Raw genomic sequence first — 25,137 nt, forward strand, 5'->3', positions numbered from 1 at the left:
TAATTTAAAGAGTCATTTAATACCTTGTAATTAAGGGGTTTTTTGGATTTAACAATTCAGTATTTATCTTCTTACAAGCAGCATTTTAATCTTGGGTACAGTTTATTACAGCACGCTGATTATACCTTCAGAACAAAGGCAATGCACAGCAGTTTACTATTAGATTCCCCCCTACTGGCTTAAAAAATGAAGCATTTAATATTCCAGATATTGATGGGATTCTTAATGACCTTAGCTCTGCTGTGCAGCAGATAATTGATGCTCTGAGCTCAAGGAGAAGATGACCTTTTGAATTACATGCCCGATATTAGGCCCTGTGTTCCCTCATGCACACTTAGAATCAGCTCAGCAATGTAATGGTGTGATACAGACAGTTAGCTGAGATTGTACGGCTAACATATTAAGCAACAATCAAAAACATCTATTTGATGTTTTCAACTTCAAATTCAACAGAAATTGTGAAAATAAAATTTTGCTCAGTTTAAGTGAGAATGGGTTGATAACATTTGTGGTTTCTTGATGACCACAGAGTGCAAGAGTCTGGGCAGCTTAATGATGTGCATTCACACCCTCGCACTTCATCCCAGATGGTCCTACTTTGATCAGTTTATACATTTTCTCAATCTGCAAGTGTAATCTTCAAATACATTTTAATCTCCAATCCCAATTTGAAATATCACCTAACATGCATCTGTACTAGAAATATAGACTTTCAAAGATTAAATTGACAATATATACCCAAGTGCCTTAGCAACAAATGTTGTGGGAGGGTTATCTCAAATATTAACAAAGAAACATTTGCTCTCCTCTTTAACAATCTATGTTTCTCAGTGAGATTTCTTGATCACTTAAAAGTTTTGCAAGGATTCTTGACAGAGGAGATCTTCAACCTAGCAATTGGTTTTCAAAGATGTACTGACTCTAACGCTCAACTCCACAATTGTGTCCAACACCTTTTAATATATCCTGGCTCATGTCAATTACATTTATGTCTGATCTTCTATTCATAGTTCTGAAGCACTTGACAAAACAAGTACTGAACAGCATGACAGGATTTATCGCACTTCCATCAATTTTACAACGAATATTACAGGTAGGTTCTCAAAGCATTCAACAAAGCTTTTCTTAGTTCACACCTGGAGTACTGTGGGCTGTTCCATGCAGCAAATGTGAATGGGAATGTATTGGTCCTGTAAAGATAGTAACATTGGTATATTCAAGTTATTCCTGGGTGCCAATGGTTAAATTATGAGGTGAAATTATAGTGTTTTATTCTCTAGAACTTGGAAGGCCAAGGTATGATTTAATAAAGTTTTCAAGGTATTAACCAAGCAGGTAGGGTGGATTGCAAAGAACTATTTCTGCTCATTGTAGAATCTAAGAATAGGAAATGTTGTCAAAACATTAAAGTCAAAGTTATCAGGAATGAAACTAGGAAGCAATGCTACACAGTGTTCTGGTAGGTTAGAGCTGTCTTCTACAGTGGCAATTGATTTATCAATTTTTCATGCTGAAAGCACTTCAGGAATATGGCGAAAAGGCAGATATGTGGTGGTAAGTCATAAACCAGCTATAATCTAATTGAATGGTGGATCAGTCTTGTGGTGATAAATAATCTATGCCTGTCCCGAGAAATAAATGAAAAGGTAAAAGAAACAAGAGAGTGATGTATAATTTAAAAATAGTTATCACCTAAAGAGGCAAATCCCCAAGGTCTTAACTTTTGTTGAGTCTCCAATGTTAAGTGGTGTCTTGTTGGACCATTAAGCACCCCAATAGAAATGGTCTTTAGAGCATGAAACAGCAACCTTCATTTTCTGCAATGCAGTCTAATTTGTAATTTACAGTGCAAATCTGTCAATTTATTGGCACTCAGAAAGATGTTAAGAATGATCTCATTTTTGCAAGTTTTTGGTAGAATAGTATACATTGTCCAGTAATTCATGGTGACACACAGCAGCAGTGTGCTTCTTTTAGTGTAGGTTGTTGGTGTGTTATTGAGAATGGCATAATGGTTTAGGCACAAATAATGTTGTCCGCTGAGATTGTGTTGTTATTTTCCCAGCAGATTCTGAGCAGTTGGCTCCATGCAAAATGTTGCTATTAGTTCAGAATGAATCTTGGCTTTTAATCTGCTTTTAAAAAATTGAAAAGTGGTATCTTGTAAAGTTACCTTACTCTCAAGTGTGTTGATGACAGGTTTCCTGCTGCATACTGCTTGAGAAGATGAATCACAAAACTGGGCCTACTCAGCAGAAATGATGTTTGTTATAAAGAATTGGAACCAAAGTAAAGGACTGATCTCGCAGCAGGCAATGTCTATATGTATATGGGAGCTGATAACACTGAAATATCAATTATTTTTGTGTTAATAATTATTTTTCCATTCTACAATTAAAGAAGTCCATGAGTAACATATGATTGTTGATTATTTTTCTCCAGTTAGAGTTTCTAACTCTTCAATAATAACAGTGAGGTGTTGAATCTCTTACAATGTGAAGTGTTGAAAGATTAGAGTTTGATGTGGTTACTGAGTGGGCTTTCTTTGATCACTGTAATGTACATTTTTGGGACTGAATATAACGTCTAACAATGGAAGCACGTGATGCAGATTATAATTAACCATCAAGGTTAGGGCTTTTTCCAAGTCTAACTTCTCCAGGTAATTTAAAATGGTTGCACTGTTATGAACAAGAAAGTGTACACATTTAAGGAATTCTGTTTATGGCTTGAAGTCAAAGTGAAATGTTGGTTTTAGTAATCTGAATGTATTCCATGATGTACAAGAGCAGAAAACATGATAAACTGGAATAACAAAGCGAACGTCAGTTATGGGCGGTCCACAAGAATACTTAGACCAGCTTTGTGAGTAGTTTTATAACTGTATGTTAATTGGGAATGATCAGAATGAACTTGTTCAAGGCAACGTGTTTTTGGATAATTTACTATTTTTCTGTTGAAGGATGGTGACACATGTAGCAATAGGATGGATGATTTTTTAGAAAGCTCTTATTTCTGTGTTTCACACATGGTTTGATGTAAATAATCATGAATTTTGACAGTCTGGATTGAAAGTTAGTTGATAAGATGTTCAAGGTCCATGTGCGTTCTTCCCAGGGCAGCAGTGTATTAAGCAATGTACCATGGAGGTCAGTGCTCAGTCCAATTTTGAAGCACATGCAGATGATTTGGATTTATACATAAGGGTTAAAGTAACAACGCTTGCTATTAGCATTGCTTTTTATGTCCATCTACGTCTTTGGTTCTGTTTGAGCATTCACTTTGGATGAACAAGACAATTTACAATCCTCCTTGCTTTACAAATCTGAATTAATTTTAAAGCTTATAAGGTCAGTCTGAAACATGATCTCAAAGTTAAAGATTCTATCAGAGATAGCAATTTCAACATCGTAGCATTTCAAACTCAGTTTGAGGAAGCGCAATAAAATAAGTGCCCTCAACTCAACTTAGGGCATCTACCAAGGTATGAAGAAAGAGTTGTCTTAAATGGACTGGGAAAATCATTGGCAGCATTTAAGCAGATATTTCAGAATGCTTGTTAAAAATTTATTCCGTCGAAAAGGAGGACTCAATCAGAAGGACGAACCGTCCATGGTTAGCAAAGTCAGCCAACGTAGTAAGAATCAAAAGGCAGACTATTATTTAGATGGGGATAGATAGACTCCAAAAATAAAGCAACACTTTGGATCTGGGTGTTCTTGTGCATGCAAAGGTTAGCATGCAGGTGCAACAATTAACTGAGAAGGCAAATGGAGTTTGGGCCTTTATTACTAGGAGGTTGGAGTTTTAAAAACAGTGAAGTCGTATTACACATGTACAGGGGATTGGTGAAACTGTGTGTCTGGAATTCAGTTGACAGTTTTGGTCCCGTATTTAAGAAAGGATGTACTGGCATTGAAAGCAGTTCAAAACAGGTTCACAAAGCTTGTTTCTGGGATAAAGATGTTGACTTATCATCAATGACTAAACAGCATAGGTCTTTATTCATTAGAGTTGAGAAGAATGAGGAGTAATCTCAATGAAGCATGCAAGATTTTGATGGGGTTTCAGCCTTTGTACATTCATCCTCACTTTATTCTTGGTGCCATTGTGGGTGAAGGGTTCAATGTCTTTGGACCTACTCTTTGTAGACCACTTCCAACATCCCTCTCTCTTTCTTTCCCTCTCCTTCTCTGCGATAATCCAAAACTTTAAAACCCATTTTGCCCATCTTGCACGGTCCGAATGTTATGATGGAAATAGAATTGAATGAAATAACACACAGTATGTGGAAGTTTAAATGAAGATGAGTTCTGCCCAGGAATTCTTTATGCTTTGTACCAATTGCAAAGTTCAATTACCTGAAGCAGTATCAGCCTCCAAAGTGGCCACGCCTCCAGATTGGGGTGTTGACTCTCTGTTGCTTGTGTTTATTTGGGCGTATTTATGTTGTGTCCACAGTGATCAGCAGCCATTTGAAACCAGTCTTCATTTTGTTTCTCCACTTCCTGCAATTACTTTCAATTAAGTTGATTTTAGTCAATTGCAACGTGGTTCTGGTTTTCGGCATCCAGGGCGCAGGTCAAAACAGATAATTGGACCAAGGGTGTTAATTTTTATATTTAAAAATGTTTAATGTCCTCAGTCCATGTTGTGATCCTGCAGAATGCTCTTTCACTGACCAATTGATTATCACTCATTTTGTTTCTCACTTCATGGAAGATTTTACCCTGTAAAATGGCCTGGACAGAGTGGATGATGGGAAGATGTTTCCAACCACAGGACAGACTAGGTAGCGAGGGCACGGCCTTAGACTAAAGGGAAGACCTTTTAGAGTGGAGAAAAGGAGAAACTTCTTAAGCCAGACAATGGCGAATATATGGAATTCATTGCCACAGAAAACTGTGGAGGTCAGGTCATTGAGTAAATTTTAGACTTAGGTTCTTGAATATCAAGGGGATCAAGGCTTACAGGGAGAAAGCAGGAGAATGGGATTGAGAACTTATCAGCATGATTGAATGGTGGACCAGACTCGAGGGCTGAATGGCCTAATTTCTGCTCTAATGCCTTTATGGTCTTAATATGCATGGAAAATTTAACTGCATACAAATTGCCACTTGTGCCCAATGGAAAGTCCTGTCCTGATGGCTTGCTTCCTGGTTCAGCATCTGTTTTTGTTTCTACCCATCTATGAGGCATCTCAGGACAACTTTGACGTTGATGCTACAGTATGACTGTAAGCGGTTGTTTATTAAGTAAGCATCATGACCATCCTTCCATCAGAAGGTCAAAAGTAGGGATGTTTGCCGATGATAACACAAAATGTAGCACCATTCATGACTCCTCAGGTACAGTCCATGTTCAAATCTAACAAGATCTGGACAATATACAGTTGACCAGAAACTGAACTGGACAAGTCAAGTAAGTACTGTAGCTACAAGAGCAAGTCAGAGCCTTGGAATACTGTAATGAGTTACTCACCACCTGACTTGCTGGGTCAGAATCCTGAAATTCCCTCCCTAATGGATTGCAGCGGTTCAAGAAGGTGGCTGGAGGTTGAATGGTCAGCAGATTGGTCAGGTGGTTGAATGCATAGGTATTGGATAAAATTTGACTCAAAAGTGAGACATGCATTTGTGTATTTGGGTTGCAACTGGAGAATAATATATGCATCCAATAGAAAGAAAGTAACTTCTGTGAATGAATAGGGACCTAAAAGTTCAAATGCATAACTCCTCTTAAGTTTGAGTGGAGTTAATTACAACAATGTATTTGATGATTATAAATGGTGCTACAGAGTTCATGAGTAAAATGATAATACATTTATTTCAGCAATACTTTTGCTTCAGAGTAGAGCAGCTTTAGAAAAACGGCTGTAATATGCATCGAATGAATGTTTAGCAGAACAAACTGATATTTGTTTAAATTATTTAAATGGAGGAGTGAAGACTAAGGGGAGATTTATTTGTAGTTAAAGTTATGTTAAATATTGATGGAGTGAATAGGTAAGGCTACTCCTTGCAGATACAATGATGATTAGGTCATCGCTTTAAACTGGCTATCAGAGGATTATGATTTTATTATTTGGAGTGAGGAATGTTTACACCAGGGAACAGTTTAGACAGAAACCACTGCATTTTCAATGGAATAATGTAAAGCAGAAGATGATTTGCAGCACACATTGACCAGAATGCTGGAATTGGTTTTGAATTGTTCTGGCAAAGAGCCTGCACACGCACGGTTACTGAATGGCATTTCCTATGCTGTAACTGGTGTGGTTGAATGAAACACACCTATTTTGTACGTCCATTCTTCTTATGTTTCTTCATTTAGTCACTGAAGTGGATGATATAGTATTCATTTGACAGAGGATAAATTTCCAATATTCTTCATTATTCAGCAAACCAGTCAGGTACAGAAGAGTAAGTTGCAGGACAAAACGCATTCACCTTGAGTTTCTGGAAGAATATTAACTACTAAGATGACATGGGTTGACTGAACTCTACAAAGCAGGGGAGAGATACAGGATAAATATTAATCTGTTCTGTTTAGTCCACATCATGCCAGTTATACTAAATATTCGATGCAGGATTAAAAATTGCTACATGATTTCACAAAGTCCTTCCAGTTTATTTGTAGAATAAGCTTAATGTTCTTTCAAACCTGCACAATTGATGTGTTTTGCTTAATGGCATAAGTATCCTTTTGTTATCAAGTTGCAGGGGGAATAGCTATTTTATATTGACTTATTGTGTTCTGACTTGCGTACAAAACAACTTATGGAGTCCATTCACAACCTGGAGACTGCCTGTACTCATTTCGCACAACCCTATGGATTGCAAAACTGATCGACTAGCCAGTGTAAATGTTTCAAATTATTACTGAACATTTTTAAAATGTGGAGGGACATGAGAGAATAAATCTCTGTAATAGGCTGCAAGACAGTAGGATTACATACTGGATGTAACAAGAGAAGAATTCATGAAGCTTTGTGGCAATGCAATGTAATTAATATTGCAGAGTTTCCAGAATGCATTGAGAAGCTCTTGATAACCCCTTGTCAGATGACAACATTTGTTTTGCAAGGATAATGTTTCAAAGTAAGAAAAAAAATCTCTATTCAAGTCTAACCATGCCAAAAATTGTTGATAATCAAAAGAAATCATATTAAACTTGGAGCTTGTCATGAAGAGGAAACCTGTTTGAAGCCAAAATACCATCATGTTGTTAAAAATTAGCTTGCAGTTGCATAATCATTTTCAAACACTGTGACTTAATTTAAGGACTTCAGGGCTTCTTGTTGCATGTAATATTTCATCCCCAAGATGCCTGATCTGTAACCAGCCACTAGCCCCTACCAGGTGCCATGGACTATGCTGTATTCAATATCTCAAACAGTATCTGTCTTTTTGTAGACAATGTTCCACTATTTTCCTGTGTCATAATGTCAAGTTTCCTTCAGTTCATCCATGGTTCCATTGAAGCTTGGGTGGCATGTTCAATGTTTTTGAGGAATGTAATGTTTAGCAGTGAATTTGAATTTTTTAGCAGAAGCTGCCCTTACCCCCCTCCCTTTGATTTTGCTTGCAAACTCACGTGACCACACTCTCTCACTGAAGTGAGAGGCGCACTCCCCCAGATGTGACTCTCATGGGCAATTGTGAATTAAAAATTGCCTATTAAAGTTCTGGAGCACTTGATTGTTCCATAATCTGTGTAGAAAGAGTTTGCCAATGTTATTTTACTTGTGATAAACATGGGGCCAGTTTATAAGTCATGTGAAATTGATTTCATCTTCAGTATTCTGGAGCACTACAGAAGGAGGTTGTATAATACTTCTCTATTTGTAACATTGATACTGTCTCACTGGAATCTTTAAATTGCTGCCCTTTTCTATAACTAGGATTTTCTGGAGTTAATCTTCGAATTTCATTGGTCTGAAGTTTCCCATTTTTGGATAAGGGCTTACTCGAGTTAAATTCATTGTACCCTCTCTGACAAGACCCCTATTAATGCGTCTCATATAATCTTCTGTCTGTCATCTCATTGGTTATGCACTTGGCCTGTTGAGTGCCTCTTTCAAAGAAACGCTCAGCAGGGGTGGCTGAAGTGCCATTGCCACCAGACCTTCGCGAAGTTTACATCCTGCTGTACCATATTTAACTCTCGCTCCAAGGGACACGGTACATTGCAAGCCAGGAGCTGTGCCTCTCACTATTGTGTTCCAGCGTTATCCCAATGAAAACAGCCCAGTACGGTAAGCTAACTCCTCATTTCGCTAACAGGGGCATGAAAGTGCTGGTGGACTGGCTATGGAAAGGAGAACAGTGCTTTTCCTGCTGACCGGCAAAGGACACCACGCTCAGCTAGCCTGGTCAGTGCAATGTCCTTAGTGAAACCCAACACACAACAGTACAAGGAGAAGATCTTCTTTGCTTTACAGGAACACATGCCACCATCTTTTCTCTGCTACCTCTAACTCTGCTATTTCACCTTCACCAAGATTCAAGGACTACACTTCCCACTAGAGCATGTATTATGATTACTCAATGGTTCTCATGCACTTTATCCTCTTAAATTACTAAGCATTCATGCCCTCTGCAGTTCATACTCACTCACTTGAGAGCCTTCTATCACCTCTCCTGTCCAAGCACCACCACAAACTATTCTTCCATCTTACTCAGTCCTTTTGTTTGGTGATTAGAGAAACAACCGTCCACCCTAAGTTTTGTCACTCCACAGTCCTCCAACTGATGTACATAATTTTCTAATCAACCCATTCAGAGATTTTGTTACACAACTCTGAAACTGTTGAGACTTGAACCTGGGTCATCTGCCTCAGAGATAAGGGCACTCTGCAAACACCCTCCTTAATTAATGTATCAGTGTGCCCCAAAGGGGATGCATTAGACCTGCAGAACTTAATGTGGCCAACCACATAGACTGGAATCAGACGAGCCCCCTGACTAACTATGGGAGTGCCCCCTGACTGACTATGGAACCCCCCCCCCACCCCCCCTCTCCCTTGATCCCACCTGTGCTGCTTCCCTTTGACTTTCACATAAGGGTGTTTGGTTGAAGGACATGCAGTGTGTTTACCAGGTAAGCTGCTGGCCTGTGCAGAAGGTGGGACATTAACGTATTGTGATGCCATGCAGCAACACATCCATCCACTTGACTATTCGGTTCTTCAAGCTGCTACCTGTTGCACGTGAAACAAATGCAAACTATTGGGGCTTATGGTCTCCAAGTAAGCACAATATGAGTGAGCATTCTGAAACTAAAAGCGATATGGTGCATTCTGTCCAGATGCAAGAGATGTGTGTGTCCTTATGTACAAACAAAAGGCAGAAATATTGAAGCCTGAAAATACCCTGAACTCCAAGGAAAAGTCCTGAAGGCCTGAAATAGTGAGAAGGTTAATCCAAAAGCAAGTGTGAAGATGTGCTGATGTTGGTGGTTTGTCTTTGCAAACTTGTTTGAATGAAGATTGGAAGAGGACAGGGTCTACGGAGCATGCAAGAATGTTATGTTGAAGGCAGTTGGATGAATGTCCACAGAACCAAGTGGCAAGCTGTTGCTGCCAGGTTTCCACTCTGATTTTTATGTGGGGAATTGGCACCATCTAATTTCTTGGAGAAGAATTGGCAGCTGCATCAAACTGAGGTGAGTACGGCTAATAATGAGCTGCAAGCTCATGGAACTAAAATAGTCAGCACTCATTAGCAAGATGTTGAACTTGCTTTTTCAACCCTAAGGGGAAAATCAGACTTTGATAGATTAGATTAGATTAGATTACTTACAGTGTGGAAACAGACCCTTCGGCCCAACAAGTCCACACCGCCCCGCCGAAGTGTAACCCACCCATACCCCTACATCTACATCTACCCCTTACCTAACACTATGGGCAATTTAGCATGACCAATTCACCTGACCTGCACATCTTTGGATTGTGGGAGGAAACCGGAGCACCCGGAGGAAACCCACGCAGACATGGGGAGAACTCCACACAGTCAGTCGCCTGAGGCGGGAATTGAACCCGGGTCTCTGGCGCTGTGAGGCAGCAGTGCTAACCACTTGTTTCCCTTAATGTCAAGAACCTGATTTATCCAACATTCACGCCATTATCTATGGTGCTGAAGGCAACAGAACATCTCGCGCATGCTCTGGAAGAAATGTTATTATGGTATAAATGTGTATAATGAACATTAAGTTCTAACTGAAGTAACTTTTTTTTTGTACAAAATTCAAATGTGGAAGGGTACCCCAAAGAATAAAAGAAACCGTATGCATTTAGGTAGCACCAATCATGTTGTGACAACTTTCCAAACTAATTAATTATTTTGAGGTTATTGCTAACAAGAACAGCAGTAATTTTCTGCACAGAAAGGATTCACAAATGCTGTTTGGATAACTGACTATGTAAGCCTTTTATCTTAGAAAAACTATTTGTGATTTTTTAAAAAATGGTCTAAATCATTTTACATCCAAAGTACGGTTCTTCAGATGTTGCCTAGGGTTAAAAGCCAACCTTTGTCTATGGTATATCTATCTAAAACTTGGATTGGGTAACTAAGGCAGCATGATGGCTCAGTGGTTGGCACTGCAGCCTCACCGCATCAGGGACTCTGGTTCGATGCCAGCCTCAGGTGACTGACTCTCTATGTGGAGTTTGCACGTTCTCCCCGTGTCTGCGTGGGTTTCCTCTGAGTGCTCTGGTTTCTTCCCATCGTCTAAAGATGTGCAAGTCAGGTGAATTGGCCATGCTAAATTGCCCGTAGTGTTAGGTGAAGGGGTAAATGTAGGAGAATGGGTCTGGGTGGGTTGCTCTTCAGAGGGTTGGTGTGGACTTGTTGGATCAACTGGTCTGTTGCTCATTGTCAGGAATCTAATTATAATCTAATAACTAATTATCATGTTTATTTGAGTCAGTAAATCCTTGCTCTCTTTGATTTTCTACCTTACAATTAATTTACTTGCTCATGTTTTACGTTGCCGAAATAGAGAAATATGTCTTTGTTGTCTTCAGGGATTATCTTTCAGACACTGTGTGGCTTGAACATTCTTTTAAACTGGAACAATTGCAAAATGTCTTAATAATTTTGCTGGCAACGTTTGAAGAAAAAGTACATGTGGGTATACTGCTGAGAAAAACTGGTCGGAAGTAGGAAACTTTGGTGCATTAGTGCAGAATTTAACAATCTCATAAATGCTAATGTTCCAGGAAAAAAGATGCTGTTTCATTATGCATTGTTGAGTCTTTGCTAGCGCTAATTTGTGAATAGACCATTCGAAAAATTATGTTGTCTCCTCATAGGTTTTAATTTGTAAAAGAAGTCAGAGTTTATCCACCTCTACATCTCCACGTTCATGCTACTTTAGCTGGCAGTCCTAATTTCACTGCCATGTGGGCAATATTAGATTAGATTAGATTACATTACACTATAGTGTGGAAACAGGCCCTTCGGCCCAACAAGTCCACACCGACCCGCCGAAGCGCAACCCACCCATATCCCTACATTTACCCCTTACCTAACACTACAGGCAATTTAGCATGGCCAATTCACCTGACCTGCACATCTTTGGACTGTGGGAGGAAACCGGAGCACCCGGAGGAAACCCACGCAGACACAGGGAGAACGTGCAAACGTCAGCCGCCTGAGGCGGGAATTGAACCCGGGTCTCTGGCGCTGTGTTGCAGCAGTGCTAACCATTGTGCCACCGTGTCACCCATATAAATTGGATTCCCTACAGCGTGGAAACAGGCCCTTCAGCCCAGCAAGTCCACAACTTTCCATGTCTTTCCTGCAATTCAATTTTTTTTGCATATTAAAATTGTCAGCCTTGTCATTTTTAAATTCAATTGTGTCTAATGGATTGGAGGTGGCACCAAAGTTCAGACTATTTATCAGGAATTTTGATCTCTCATCAAACAGAGTTTGAAAAAAAATCTTAATTGAATCAATGGGAACTTTTCCACAACTATATATGGCATTTCCAACATACGAACAAGGGGAGACTGCTGAGCTCCAATGAGATTACAGCTGATCTGTGAACTAAATTCATATGTCTGCATTTTCTTTATTTATCTTAGTTTGGTGCCCAACAAAACATGCAACAATTTCAGACTTAGTGTGTAATCAATCTAGCATAACTGCCCTTTGTGAAAGAGTTCCGAACTATACCCTTCATGTGTAGCTTTGAAAGAGTTAAATCTTTTCAGCCATGCTGTTTTGTTAGATTAGAGATGATAGAATATCTGGAATATCTCATTACCAACATAACAAAAATGCCATTATTGCTTTTATTGACTAAAATCCTTAATATCCACACCAGCTGCACTGCCATCTGCAGAAACCAGCTGCTAAATGGGCACATCAATCACAAATTTGCATCTTTGCAGCAATAATAGATCTGTTCATACAGCACGAGAACTTTTGGAAAAGAGTTTATAGCATTGATAACTGTGTGAAGGAACTTCTTAAGTCGTGTTTTAAATTGCTGCTGTCTATTTAAGGAATAATCTGAAATGTTTTTGTTCTGGTAAAACCTGTATTTGCTTCACAGGATAAAATAATGCACTTTCAACTCTTCCATGCTGGAGAGCATAGTGCATTTTTAGGAGTCTTTCAGTTAAGTAGTTTGGCACTAAAATATTTTTCTGTTTCCAAAACAGATGCACAAGTTCATTAATTGTAATTTCAGTAGAGATCAATTTTCCTTAACCCCCTTTGTTAATATTTTGCTTTTGTTCAGTTTCTCATGCAGTGATACATAAATTTTCACCCTGTGGTTGATTTTGCAGTACTTTTTATCAGCTTTCTTCTGTGCTGGAACCTTCAATTGTTTCTAATGTTCTGTATTAAATCCTTGGGGTTCAGTTATCTCTTTCTGTTTGGAAGGTTTTGTAAGCAAGGTGTTCTAATTCAAGCTCTTCCCTGACACATTTTTCAAAGGCAAAGTCCGCTTTTATAGATAAGAAGACAAACCAAAGTTTGAAATAACACTGAATGGAAGCCGACATTTCAGATGTTCAGTAAACCCTTTATTGACAGACCATAAATTCAGTTGTATAGTCAGTAATTTGTGTTTGTGAAATTTAAATTGAGTAAGCAAATACAAGCCACTAGATTGGAAAGAGTTTTTTTAACTTAATTGGAAACTGTGAGCTCCAGAGGGGGAAAAATTCTTATTGTATCTTCTAATGATACTGGCAAAGTACTGTAAATTATTCGATATATGCTCTTTAAGAAATGACCTTTACCCCAATAGAAATGGTGAACTATTTATTAGAAAGAAGTGTTTGTGCTTACCTTACCTATTCTACTTAATATTTGTGTCCCTTGATGAGTCCATCTTTACTGCAAGCTGAAATTACCATAATCTTCTCTGTAGCCTTTCAAATATATGTGAACATTTATGCTGATCAAAACTGAATAAACGACTGTTTATTTCAAAAAACATTAGCATTAAACCAAAAAAAAATTAGCGTACCTTTTTAGGGTTGAATCTGACTTTTCTGGCCATCTATCCTATTATTCCTTGGAATCTATTTTCATGAGCATTATGTACCACCACAGTGCATATGAAACATCTATGTCCTGCCACTGAGGGAGGAGGTGGTACAGTCAACTAGGAGAAAGTGAGGCCTGCAGATGCTGGAGATGAGAGCTTAAAAATGTGGAAAAGCGCAGCAGGTCCGGCAGCATCAAAGGAACAGGGGAGTTGATGTTTTGGGCATAAGCCCTTCTCCAGGAAGAAGGGCTTATGCCCGAAACGTCGATTCTCCTGTTCCTTTGATGCTGCCTGACCTGTTGCACTTTTCCAGCAACACATTTTTAAGCTTAGGAGGTGGTACAGTGTTTGGTTTGGTGATTCTCTACATGGAATTTGTATCAAAGCTCATGCTAATTTTACAAAGCTTTGTACCTTGGGTTGAAAGATGGATACAATAATGAATTATTAAGGAAGATGAGAGATTTTTGTTTTGCATGGCCAGGGAATTGTAGTTTCCTTGGAGTCGAGTAAAATGCATTGCTTCAGGGTCCATTTGAGGAGTGCATCGACACCTTTCTCAAACAAAATCATATTCAAAAGAAACCTTGCATCCTAAAATTATCTTTGATTAAATTTACCCTTGTACAGTGGCAGCAGTTATCAGCAAAGTGCCTCCAAAAAAATCTCAAAAAGAATACTTCCTTTTTCATTTCTTTTTCCATCATCCTCAAAACAATCTTGCCAAATGCATTTCTCAGATTTGTGGAATACAGCGTTAATCAAGATGTCTGTGCATGCTTATGTATGAAATTACACCAGACAGCCTCTCAGTTGTTAAACAACTGAAAAAAACTGCTAAAGAAATATTCCAGCAATTCAACATTTCCTCTTCAGAACCTGCCAATCCCCAGTAAAGATATGCAGCCTGATCTCTAAATTACTGATCCACATATATCCAGCCTCTTCTACTTGAGTGGCACTGAGCAGCTCCAAAAAGCTACCAATTGTGAACAGCTTGAATTTCACAGTAAAACTCTCACCTGAAAATCAAGTGCACGTAGGGAACCAATTGTACAGCTGAAGCAGATTCCAGTTTACTTTTGAGTGAAATGCAACAAATTAAGTGGAATTATTGATGCGTGCACAGATTCCAATGTATTCATCTATAGAACCTTTTATTTTATTTAACTATAAGATGAAGTGCCATACAAGAGCTTGGTTGAGCTCCAAATCACATTTATGGATTAACTTTAGGCATTGTTTCTGCAGTTTCTCAGGAGAATATGAGTTGTGTTAGATACTTTTATGACCTGTGAGGGTTATGTTTCGGGATTGTTTTTAAGGCAGATTTTTTTTGTTTCAGCAGTTTCATGAGCATTTGATAGACTTTCGGTGTAATTTAGGTCTCATTATTTCTGCAATATTGGATAGTGAGTGCTTCAATGTTACAACAGATTGCTGAACATCAAATCAATGGAAAAATGGAAGCAGTGTCCAGATGGCATATTTAAATATGATTGAATTCTTTTTCACTTGGCTCATGTATTTGAATATTTATAAAATGCTGGTCAATTTATTATCACTTACCTGTTAAGGACAGGATTCTATGATTAAATCATTGCTTAAATTATGCCACATTTATTTATGATAGTTGAAGTTATGAAGACCTTTTAAACTTGCCTGTCGAATGGTTCTTTACTCTAAATAAACTTTCTTGAAGGTTCATAAGTGGTCCAAAGTGCCAATGTTTAGAAATGGAGGGAGTTCTTTAAAAACAGTGTGGCAATGGATTAGACAATTGCACGATTCCAGCATGTAGTCTCACCAGCTGCATCCTGATACCAGAGCTATAAGAAGAATCTCATAGGGCGGGAATGTCGGCAGAAATCCTGAAATCGGGTCCTGCCTGACCGTTTTGAAAATCTTGGCATGAAAACTTGGGCCTTTCATTGCTGAATTGCTTTAGGGCAAATGTGATTCAGTTTTTCAGCTTACAATTGTCTGAACTTAAGGCAGCATAACTCTTCCACATAAAATCTTCCAGATCTTCTGAAAACCGAGCTGAATTTGTGTAGAAATAAAAATATTTCTTGAGGTTGCCTTGCATTTCATGTGAACTACTTTAGTCTGAGGGGAGAGGGTAGGCCTTAGCAAATACAACTTTATCAGGTGATGGATAAGATTGTCTTTAGAAATGTAAACCACCAATCATGCAGCAGTATTAACTGCACTGTTTCAACTCCTGTCCCTACGCCACTGTGAGGTAAATGGGATTAATGGAATGAGTCTAAAAAAGAGCAGCAAAGGCACAACGGGCAGACTATGCTGGATCATTCAGTAATTCTGTGTACTTCACATGTCAGCTATACTTTGTGAGCTCATGATTGAGAGCCTTCAGATGTGTCCTATCACAACTTGTTCTCCGAACAATGAGCTATTGCTGACTGACTTGACAAGACAGAAGTTTAAATCATTGCTTATTTCTGGGCAGCAAAGATGTTGAACTCTTCTTACAATAGTTAATTGGCCACAGGGATTTGAATACTTTGGAAGGTGAATATTATTTTCAAGCTGGTTCAGATATGAAAACTACGCAAGTGATCATACTTCAAAATTCTTTCATTGGCTATAAACATCTTGAGACATCTATTGATCCTGGAATACAGTACACAAAGGAAACATTTAATAATACAAGAGCTAGAAATGTGGAGGAAGCTAAGCTCTGTTGAGAAAAGAACCAGAAAGTCGAAAGAGAATGTAGCTTGACTGAAAATTTTACATTGTACCAAGGTCCAATTGAGTACAGGTACACTGTCTTTCATCCGAAACCCTTGGGGCCAGCTGGTTTTCGGCATTCGAAACTTTTCAGATTTCGGAATAACTGAGTTTCCCGGTGAAATAAAAAAGATGCTGAAAAGTAGACGCACCTGTGAGTACTATGAGCGCTGAGACAGAATTGACACCTGCCAGTGCTGGGCCATGCCGCCACGTCACATCTGAGTGATGTGGGTCGAGTGGGTGTGGAGTTGGGTCACCTGTTTGCATGCCAAACAACCTTGTTATGGAGAAAAAAACTTCACGAAAAGATCTTCTGATTTTGGAGCTTTTTGGATTTCGGATAAAGGATTGTGTACCTGTAATTCGAACAATTCTGAGTCTAAATAAACATTAATAGTATTTTTCTATTATTTGAACATAATGTGTTACAGGATAAGATGTAAGGGTAAGGAAGTTATGCTATGTGCATATAAAATTTGATATTTTGCATTACCCTCTACTGCAATTTAATTTTGCATAGGAATGTTGTGCATTTTCTTATTTAATCTCTTGAAGCATTTGGAGGCACTTAGATTTCCATATTCATTTTAAAATATATTGGTATTTGTCTTCTTTTTCAGAAAGTTCCTTATATAAAACTGAAGCAATAGTTTTTGCACAGCATGGAACATTTACACAAAAATGTTGTAACTTCCCTTTGGCTTATTCTTGATTAATACAATACCTTTGTATTCTTCATCAGTCGTGTATTGGATTCAAGCATGATATTGTGTGAAATACGATCAGATAGCTGTGACCCAGTTCAGAATGAATAATTGCTTATTGCACATGGCCAGATAACTGCTTTAAATGTGCTGATGCAGGCGGTGCTGTGCTGGAATAATAATATGCTGCTTTCATAGAATAATTAGATGGAAACATAGTTACAGGCACAATTACCACAGAGCAATACAATGCTACGTGGTTTATAAGGTATGATTTTTTTTCTGTCACTGCCAGTTGTACAATGTTACACCTTCAAGAACATCTTTGTGTGGATCCAGAATATGAACAAAGTTCTTGAAATAGTCAGAAAGTGAGCTCTCAAATTGACCTTTGTCCAAGTTTTCTGAGTTCTGAGGAAGGGTCACATGACTCAAAATGTTAACTCTGATTTCTCTCCATAGACCTGCCCTACCTGTTGAGCTTTTCCAGCAATTTCTGTTCTTGTTTCTGATTTACAGCGTCTGCAGTTCTTCCAGTCTTTTACTTTAAAAATCAAATTGTCTTTGTTGATATTTTCTAATCAGTCTGTTCAGAGGCATTGCCTCACACCTCTGGAGCAGGTGGGACTTGAACCAGCCACCTGGCTCAAAGTCAAAATGTTACCACTGCAGCAGAAGAGTCTCAACTTGGCTTTATCTCATAATGATTAAATAGAAACAAATGTGCTTTCATCTGGGACCCTAATGCATCTCTCAGAATTCTTCTCCACGTGTAGCATTTACTATTAGCATAAAATACATGGCAGAATTTCTACCCAATAGGCCAGCAACATGGCCAAATCTCAGGTTTCGGACATTGCTTCAGGAGGTGGTATAATCTAGATAATCATGCACCTGCCAACAGTTATGAAAAAATAAAAACAGGTTTTCAAAGAAGCATCATATTGCACTAGAAAGGTTAACTCTGTTTCTGCCTCCACAGATGCTGCCAGATATGCACAGTTTCTCCAGAACTTTGTTTGTATTTCACATTTCCAATATTACAGTAATTTTCATTCATACAGTTTGTAGTGACACTGTAAAGTAAGGTGAGTTTTATTGTATTTTGGATATTGCTGTGCAATAAGACATTATTTATTCTGAATTGGATCAGAGTTATTCAATCTTGATTCATGTAATATCCATGCAATATTATGCTTTTAAAAGAAAACATCTGGATCCAACGAGCTGCTATTATGCTGCTGGTTCCACTCACGATAGCAAGGAGTCATTTCACATGGAATAATATCAGACTGGCCCTTAGGACCCTGCTGGTGGTTTGTCAGATCTACCTTCACAGCACCTTACCATATGGCTGTGGAACATGGACGACTTTCAGCTATTGACAGTTTTCATCTTTGCTGCCTATAGTTCATCATGGGTAAGTCCTGGCATGACCAACTTACACATGTGGCACTCCTCTCAAACACAGAACTCCCAAGTTTGTTGAACTCCTCAATCGTAGATGGACATGTTGGCCAGGGCCCAAATGCAGATAATGAGACAATTGCATATCCAAGGACACTCGTGGTAAGGTGAGGTAACCGGAGCAGATTATATAATCAGACAGTGGAAACACCACTTCAAGGATGCTTGCATGTGTGACATTGATTATCACACCTGGCATCATTGACTGACAACAGAGGGGAATGCTGACATTGCTTGTAGACTGGCTTACACCACCACAACAACCAGAGGCTGCAGTAACTTGGCAACAGACCCAAATGCTTCAAACAACAGCCCACAATAAACCTGGGTGGTTTCATGTTTGGCACTTGTGGCAGAAGTAATGGTCTGCAATGTGCAGTCACCCTCTCTGAATTGGATTGTTTACTATATTTCTGTCATCTTGTGTAGTTGGAAGGTTTCCAGAAAAGGAAATGGTTATTTCAATCTGTTAACTTGAGTTTGAGTATACAAGAAGATGAATTATTGTTAGTAGAAGTGATGTTATTAATGCACAACATTTGCTGAGGTCCACATAGCATTATTTGTTTATTAGTAATAGGAGCTATTTGTGTTGACAAATCCTAGAGAGTGGACATTATTGGCAGGCAATTTCTTCTCCAGGATATTTATAAATACAATTTATAAATCTAATGTGAACACTGCTGCTAGTCACAAGCTTCATCTAATTGCTTTTAAACGAATAGTGCATTGTCTCGTCAGAAAGTTTGATTAAAGCGATCCTGAGAAAGCTACAAAATAAACTGAGGAGGTTTTTAGATTAGATTAGCCATTTGGCCCAACAAGTCCATCCGACCCTCTGAAGAGTAACCTATCCAGATCCATTCTCCTACCCTATATTTACCACCTAACACTATGGGCAATTTAGCAGCACCCGGAGGAAACCCACGTGGATACGGGAAAAGTGTGCAAACTCCACACAGACAGTTGCCCGAGATGGGAATCGAACTCTGATCCCTGGTGTGAGGCAGCAGTACTAACTACTCAGCCACTGTGCTGCCCACTAATTTTAAGCTAATTTGACAGGAAGTTGGGGGTAGAGAGTAGATATAAAGTTGGGAGCAGAGTTGAATCAAATACAGAAGGAATACTAGGATGATTCAGCAGGCAGAGACAACGTGGGCACGGTTAGTCATGTGAGAGGACCGGAACACTACATTGTATCCATTTTAATGCCAAGGGCCTGATTGGTTAAGCAGATGAACTTAGAGCGTTGATCAGCGTATCGGAATGTATATTATTACAATCACTGAAACGTGGTTGAGAAAAGGGTAGGATTAGTGGTTCAACTTTTACAGGGTATAAAAGTTTCAGGCATGACGGGGGAATATAAAAGAGGTGGGAGCATTGCATTTTTGAGAAATAAGCAATCACTGGGGTAAGGAGGAATGATGTCTCAGAAGGCTTTTCAAATGAGGCCATCTTGTTGAAGCTTTACAAATGTTTTTAAAAAGTGGCAATCAATTTGCTGGGATTGTACTACCAGCCTCCTAAACGTCAGAGGGAGAGAGAGAGAGAGAGAGAGAGAGAGAGGAGAAAATGTGTGGGCAAATTGCAGTGAGGTGTGAGAGGAATAGGTTTATTGTTACAGTGTATTTCCTTTGCTAACACTAAATGGGATGGCCTTAGTGTGAAAGGGTCTGACAGAATGGAATTTTTAAAGTGCATCCAGGAGAGCATTTGATGCCAGTACATAGATAGACCCACTAGAGACGGGGCAGCTCGAGACCTACTCCTGGGGAATGAAGCGAATCAAGTGGTTGGACTGTCAGTTGGTGAGCATTTTCGAAATAGTGACCATAATTCTAAGATTCAAATTGTAATGGAAAGGGACACTGAGACCGGGATAGAGCATACATGGTGAAATACAAGCACCATGTAATACTGGGAAATACTGGGAAAACTCAGCAGATCTGGCAGCATCGCGGAAAGAAAGCAGAGTTAAAGTTTCAGGTTCAACTGACCCTTCTTCAGAACTGTTTTCCCAGCAATTTCTATTTTTGTTTCTGATTTTCAGCATTCACAGTTCTTTGGGGGGTTTTTTTGTGCATATTGGGAGGATGTTTCCAGCCGAGGAGAGATTAAGACCTGAAGCATATCCTCAGATTGGAAGGACAACCCTCTGGTACCACAATGAAGAGGAATTTATTCAGTGAGCAGATAGTGAATTCCTTGCGATGGAGGCCAAGTCATGGAGTTTGTTTAAAATTGAGAGGTTGATTCTTGATCAGTAATGGGATCAAAGGTTATAAGGAGAAGGCAGGGGTATGGGGTTGAGAAGCATGTTAGCCATGATCGTTTGCCATAGCATATGCGATGGACCGATGGCCTAATTCTGTTCCAGTTTCTTATGGTGATCTGGTGGTGTACGAAGTCAAATTTCTGAACTGGGGGAAGGCCAATTTCAGTGTCATTAGTCAGGATCTGGTAAACATTGAGTGGGAGCAGCTGCTTTTAGGTAAGTCCACTTTTGGAAAATAGGAGTCTTTTAAAAGCTGAATAGTGAGTTCAAGGCCAACATCTTACTCTAAGACTGAAAGGTAAGGGCAGCAAGTCCAGGGAAGCCTGGATGTCAAGGGATATTGAGAGCTTAATGAAGTAAAGCTTATGTTAGGTCTAGAGCATTAAAACCAGGGAGACCCTTCAGGAGTATAGAGTGTGTAGGGAGTTGCTTTAAAAAAAAAGAAATTAAGAAGGCAAAGAGGGTCTCGATTGAATTAAGGAAAGCCACAAGGCATTTAAAAAGTATATTAAGAGCAAGAGGATTACCAGGGAAAGAGTGGGGTCTATTGGAGACCAAAGGGGCAATCTGTGCATGGAGCCAAAGAATGTGGGTGCGGTCTTAAAAGGCTATTTCTCATTGTATTCCAAAGGAGAAAGTTAGTGTAGCTGAAGATCTCATTTAGGATGGTGAGGTGCTAGAGCATATTACAGTTAATAAGGAGGAGATATTAGATGTTTCAGTGGGTCTAAAGTTGCGTAAATCCCCATGGTCAGATGAGATGTATCCCAGGCTTCCAAGGGGATCAAGGGAAGAGATTGCTGGTACTGTGGTGGAGATATTAATACCTCTCTGGCCACAAGTGGCACTAGATGACTGGAGCGTAGTTAATGCAGTTCCTTTGTTCAAGAAGGACAGTAGGGATGGTCCAAGTAAGTACAGGCTGGTTAGTGGTGAGGAAATTATTAGAAATGATTCTGAGGGACAGGACAAATCAGCACTTTGAAAAGTAGGGATAGTCAGCATGGATTTGTTGGATACGGTTACGAAACTGGGTAAACACCTCTGCTAATTTAAAACCCACAACACAGAAAAGATTTATCCCATGCAATAATCTGGGAAAATTTGAGAGGTCAAGAACTATTTAAAGTAAAAATTAACAACTTTATTTTTAAAAGTATAACAGAGAATAATTAACTAATGACTATTTGCAACTCCTTCCTCTAACCTATCTTTTATCTTCCCTTCTATAATGCTAGTCTGATAAAACTCCCAATTAGGATTTACAAGACAAAGTTGCTTATCTCAAAACCAAGCAACTTTTGGATCTCTTCTGTATTTCTGTGTTCTTTTCTTCTTGGGGATTCTGCTTCACTCGTTACTGATCGATAAAGGTACCTTTTCAGGGAGCTATTCTCTGAGCAGTTTGCAGGTGCTGGCTTGGCAGTTCTCCTCCTAAGTGTTCAAATTTCCCCGGTCTTATACCCCCAAAGCATCAGATTGTGTCATTGGCTTTTAAGATTGTCAATATATTCAACTCAAACTTGATTGGGATTTGGTATTTTCGGGGTATAACCTAAACTGATTGGCTGAATTCAAATTTGTTTTTGTCTCCTAGCAACTCAGCCAGTGCTATCTGTTCTGTTACTTTGTAAATTCTCCAGTAGTTGGGGTGCTTGCTAAGTCCTTCACTCTCTTAAAGGTTCAGTGCACTTTTATACCTTCATAACAATACCATCTGACTCATTTAATTGAGTTTCTTTGAAAAGCTGACTAAATCCCGTGATGAGGTAATGTAGTTGATGTGGTTTACATGGATTTCATGTCATAGAATGTTGGTTCTAAAGGTAAGAGTGCATCAGATCCAAGGCAAGTTGGCAAATTGAATCCAAAACTGGCTTGTAATTCGGAGACAGAGTGTTGTGGTGAAGTGTTGGTTTTATGATTGGTGCTAGGAACCTTGCATTTGTTATGTATGTTAATGACTTGGATGAAGGTATAATTAGCAGTTTGGCAAATGACACGAAAATTGATAGTGTTGTTGATAGAGGAGGATGGTGTAAGGTTATAATCTGGTATTGATCAGCTGGTAAATTGGGAAAAACAGTGGCAAATAGTGTGAAGTGATGCATTTTAGGAGGTCTATTGAGGGAAGGATATACACAATGAATGGTAATTCCCCAGGGAGTACTGAGGAGCAAAGGGACCATGGTGTCCAAGTCCATTGTTTCCTAAAGGTGTCAGTACAGGCAGACAGGGTGAAGAAGGCATGTGGGATATAGGATGTGTGATCAAGGAAGCCTTCTTTCAACTTCTAAAACATTGGTTGGGCCTCAGATGGAATGCTGTGTGCAGTTCTGGTTACCATACTATCAGAAGGACAGGATCACGCTGGAGAGGATCCAGAGGATATTCACCAGGATGTTGTCTGGTGTAAGGGCAGCCCATGTTTGAAAGACACAAAATGGCCAACAAGAGATAAGTAGAATAAAACAGCCTGCTCCAGCATTTAAGTGAAACATAATTGCACCTTTGAACACGCCTACTGTAAGGTGAACGAGGGGCCCTACAAGCAACCATCCAAGACAGTTTGATAAGCATGTGCCTAAGGATAGACAACCGATTGATTCCACCCTCATTAATGAAAGGATGTTTTCCATTCGACGAACAACACCAGTTAGAACAAGGGGTGTAAATCTCAGCCCATGAACCAGCCATCCTAACTTGTTAAGCAGCTGTAAAAACAACAGCTAAAGTTATTTTATGGTAATTAGTTTCTTTGATGTTATTCACAATATTACGGAATAGGTTCTAGTTAAAGATTCTTCACATAATCATGGAGCTAGATTTCAATATCAGTATAGATACATATACAACGAAATTATAATGGAAACATTAGGGGAGAACATTTAAACTTGATGTGGAAGTTAATTAGTCGCAGGAAATGCTTTTCTTATCTCATAAAAAAAGATGTCTGGTACATCCTGAGTAAAATAGATAGTTCGCAACTTATTATTCATGAAGTGCTAACAGTAGAACTAGCTGTATAACTGTACACTTTATAACTACATAGCAAATTAATACTATGAATCTAATAGCAGTCAGTTAAAAGCAGCTGTCTTTTTTTATATATACACACACACGTAAGAAGCATCTGGATAAGTACTTAAAATGCCAGGACATTTATTATTCTTAATAGTAATTTAGAATTGTTCATCTGTGATGAGTTAGAATTCTAACAGATACTACAGTAGAAATCCAATGTATTTGACCAATTCATTTGACCATTCTTCTTTACTTATGTGAACAATACCATCGATTTTGAAATCTGGGTTAATGTTGTTTTAAATGCATTTACTAATGCATCTTCATCACTGCAATCAGTCATATTCTTTACTGCAAGCAGTGAAGGCTTTGCCAATTTCCAAATGATGGTGATGATTCGCAAAAATGTCATTAAAGCAAAAACTATTAAATTACAATTGTAGTTTCAAAATGCACCATTTATCAAGCACAATAAACTTCACTGCTCTGTAAGAACATTTGTTGCAGCTATTAACAATTTGTGCTGAATGTGGGTTTAAGCAACTAAATCCTTCTTTCAAATAAACAATCAAAGAATATTTGTTACGGTGACAGTGGATTATTTATGATCAACATGCCCCGCCCCACCGACTACTCTGAAAGATACTGAATAACATAATTTGTGGGGTAATTTGCATGATCAGTAGTGTCATTGCATGCCAAGTCTGAAACCAGACGTGTAATTGGAAACTCTTTCATACCCGGAGCAGTGTAGTGGTGTTGCATCACTTTCTGGCCGTTAGTAAAACTTGAAAATTTTGTCCATTCCAAGATGATGTGTGAAACATTGCCATAACATTCATGAGAAAGGAGATGAGAAGCTGTCAATTTACATTTCTACTCTATAGCTCAATCAAACAAGCAGACTGGTATCTGATGAGGTTTATATGTAAATTAGTAAGAATGCCACTCTGCAGACTACTGATACAGCAATTATTTGCTAAAAAAAAGTTATTGCACATTGCGCTGTTAGTTCATCCACTGGATGCAGTGGTGAGCTATTAGTGTGGTGAAGCGAAATCTGTTTTCACCAAGGAATGAACTGATAATAATCACATTGATGCAATTTGAATACATTTAGGCAGAAATGGAGTCAGTGTCAATTGGAAGTTCAATTATTCTATCCAGTATGGAATGTTACTGATGGACCTTTCACTCTAATGAGCATGCTGACTATATTAAATAAAATAGTTGACTATAAACTGAACCTGCTTGGTTCACAGGCAGGTTTGATGTTGGAGAGATTTATCGTTTTGTATTTACTCACCTTGCCAAATGACCCCCTTTGCTCTTTGACTGCAAGTGTCTAAGTCAGTTTTAACTTAGTACTTTATTTCCTGTGTCACT

At 38.8% G+C, this 25,137-nt stretch overlaps 1 protein-coding gene across 3 annotated transcripts in view; it reads left to right on the forward strand.

Annotated features, from left to right (window-relative positions):
- The window catches only part of vps8 (VPS8 subunit of CORVET complex), a 554,976-nt gene that overhangs the window by 270,576 nt on the left and 259,263 nt on the right, over positions 1-25,137 (forward strand). For all 3 annotated transcript variants that reach the window (XM_072578743.1, XM_072578745.1, XM_072578746.1), the window contains one exon: positions 1,011-1,093. In XM_072578743.1, coding sequence (XP_072434844.1) covers positions 1,011-1,093 — 83 coding nt within the window. The remainder of the gene's footprint in view (positions 1-1,010; positions 1,094-25,137) is intronic.

The sequence above is a fragment of the Chiloscyllium punctatum genome, chromosome 10 (genome assembly GCF_047496795.1).
Source record: "Chiloscyllium punctatum isolate Juve2018m chromosome 10, sChiPun1.3, whole genome shotgun sequence".
NCBI classification, from domain to species: domain Eukaryota; kingdom Metazoa; phylum Chordata; class Chondrichthyes; order Orectolobiformes; family Hemiscylliidae; genus Chiloscyllium; species Chiloscyllium punctatum.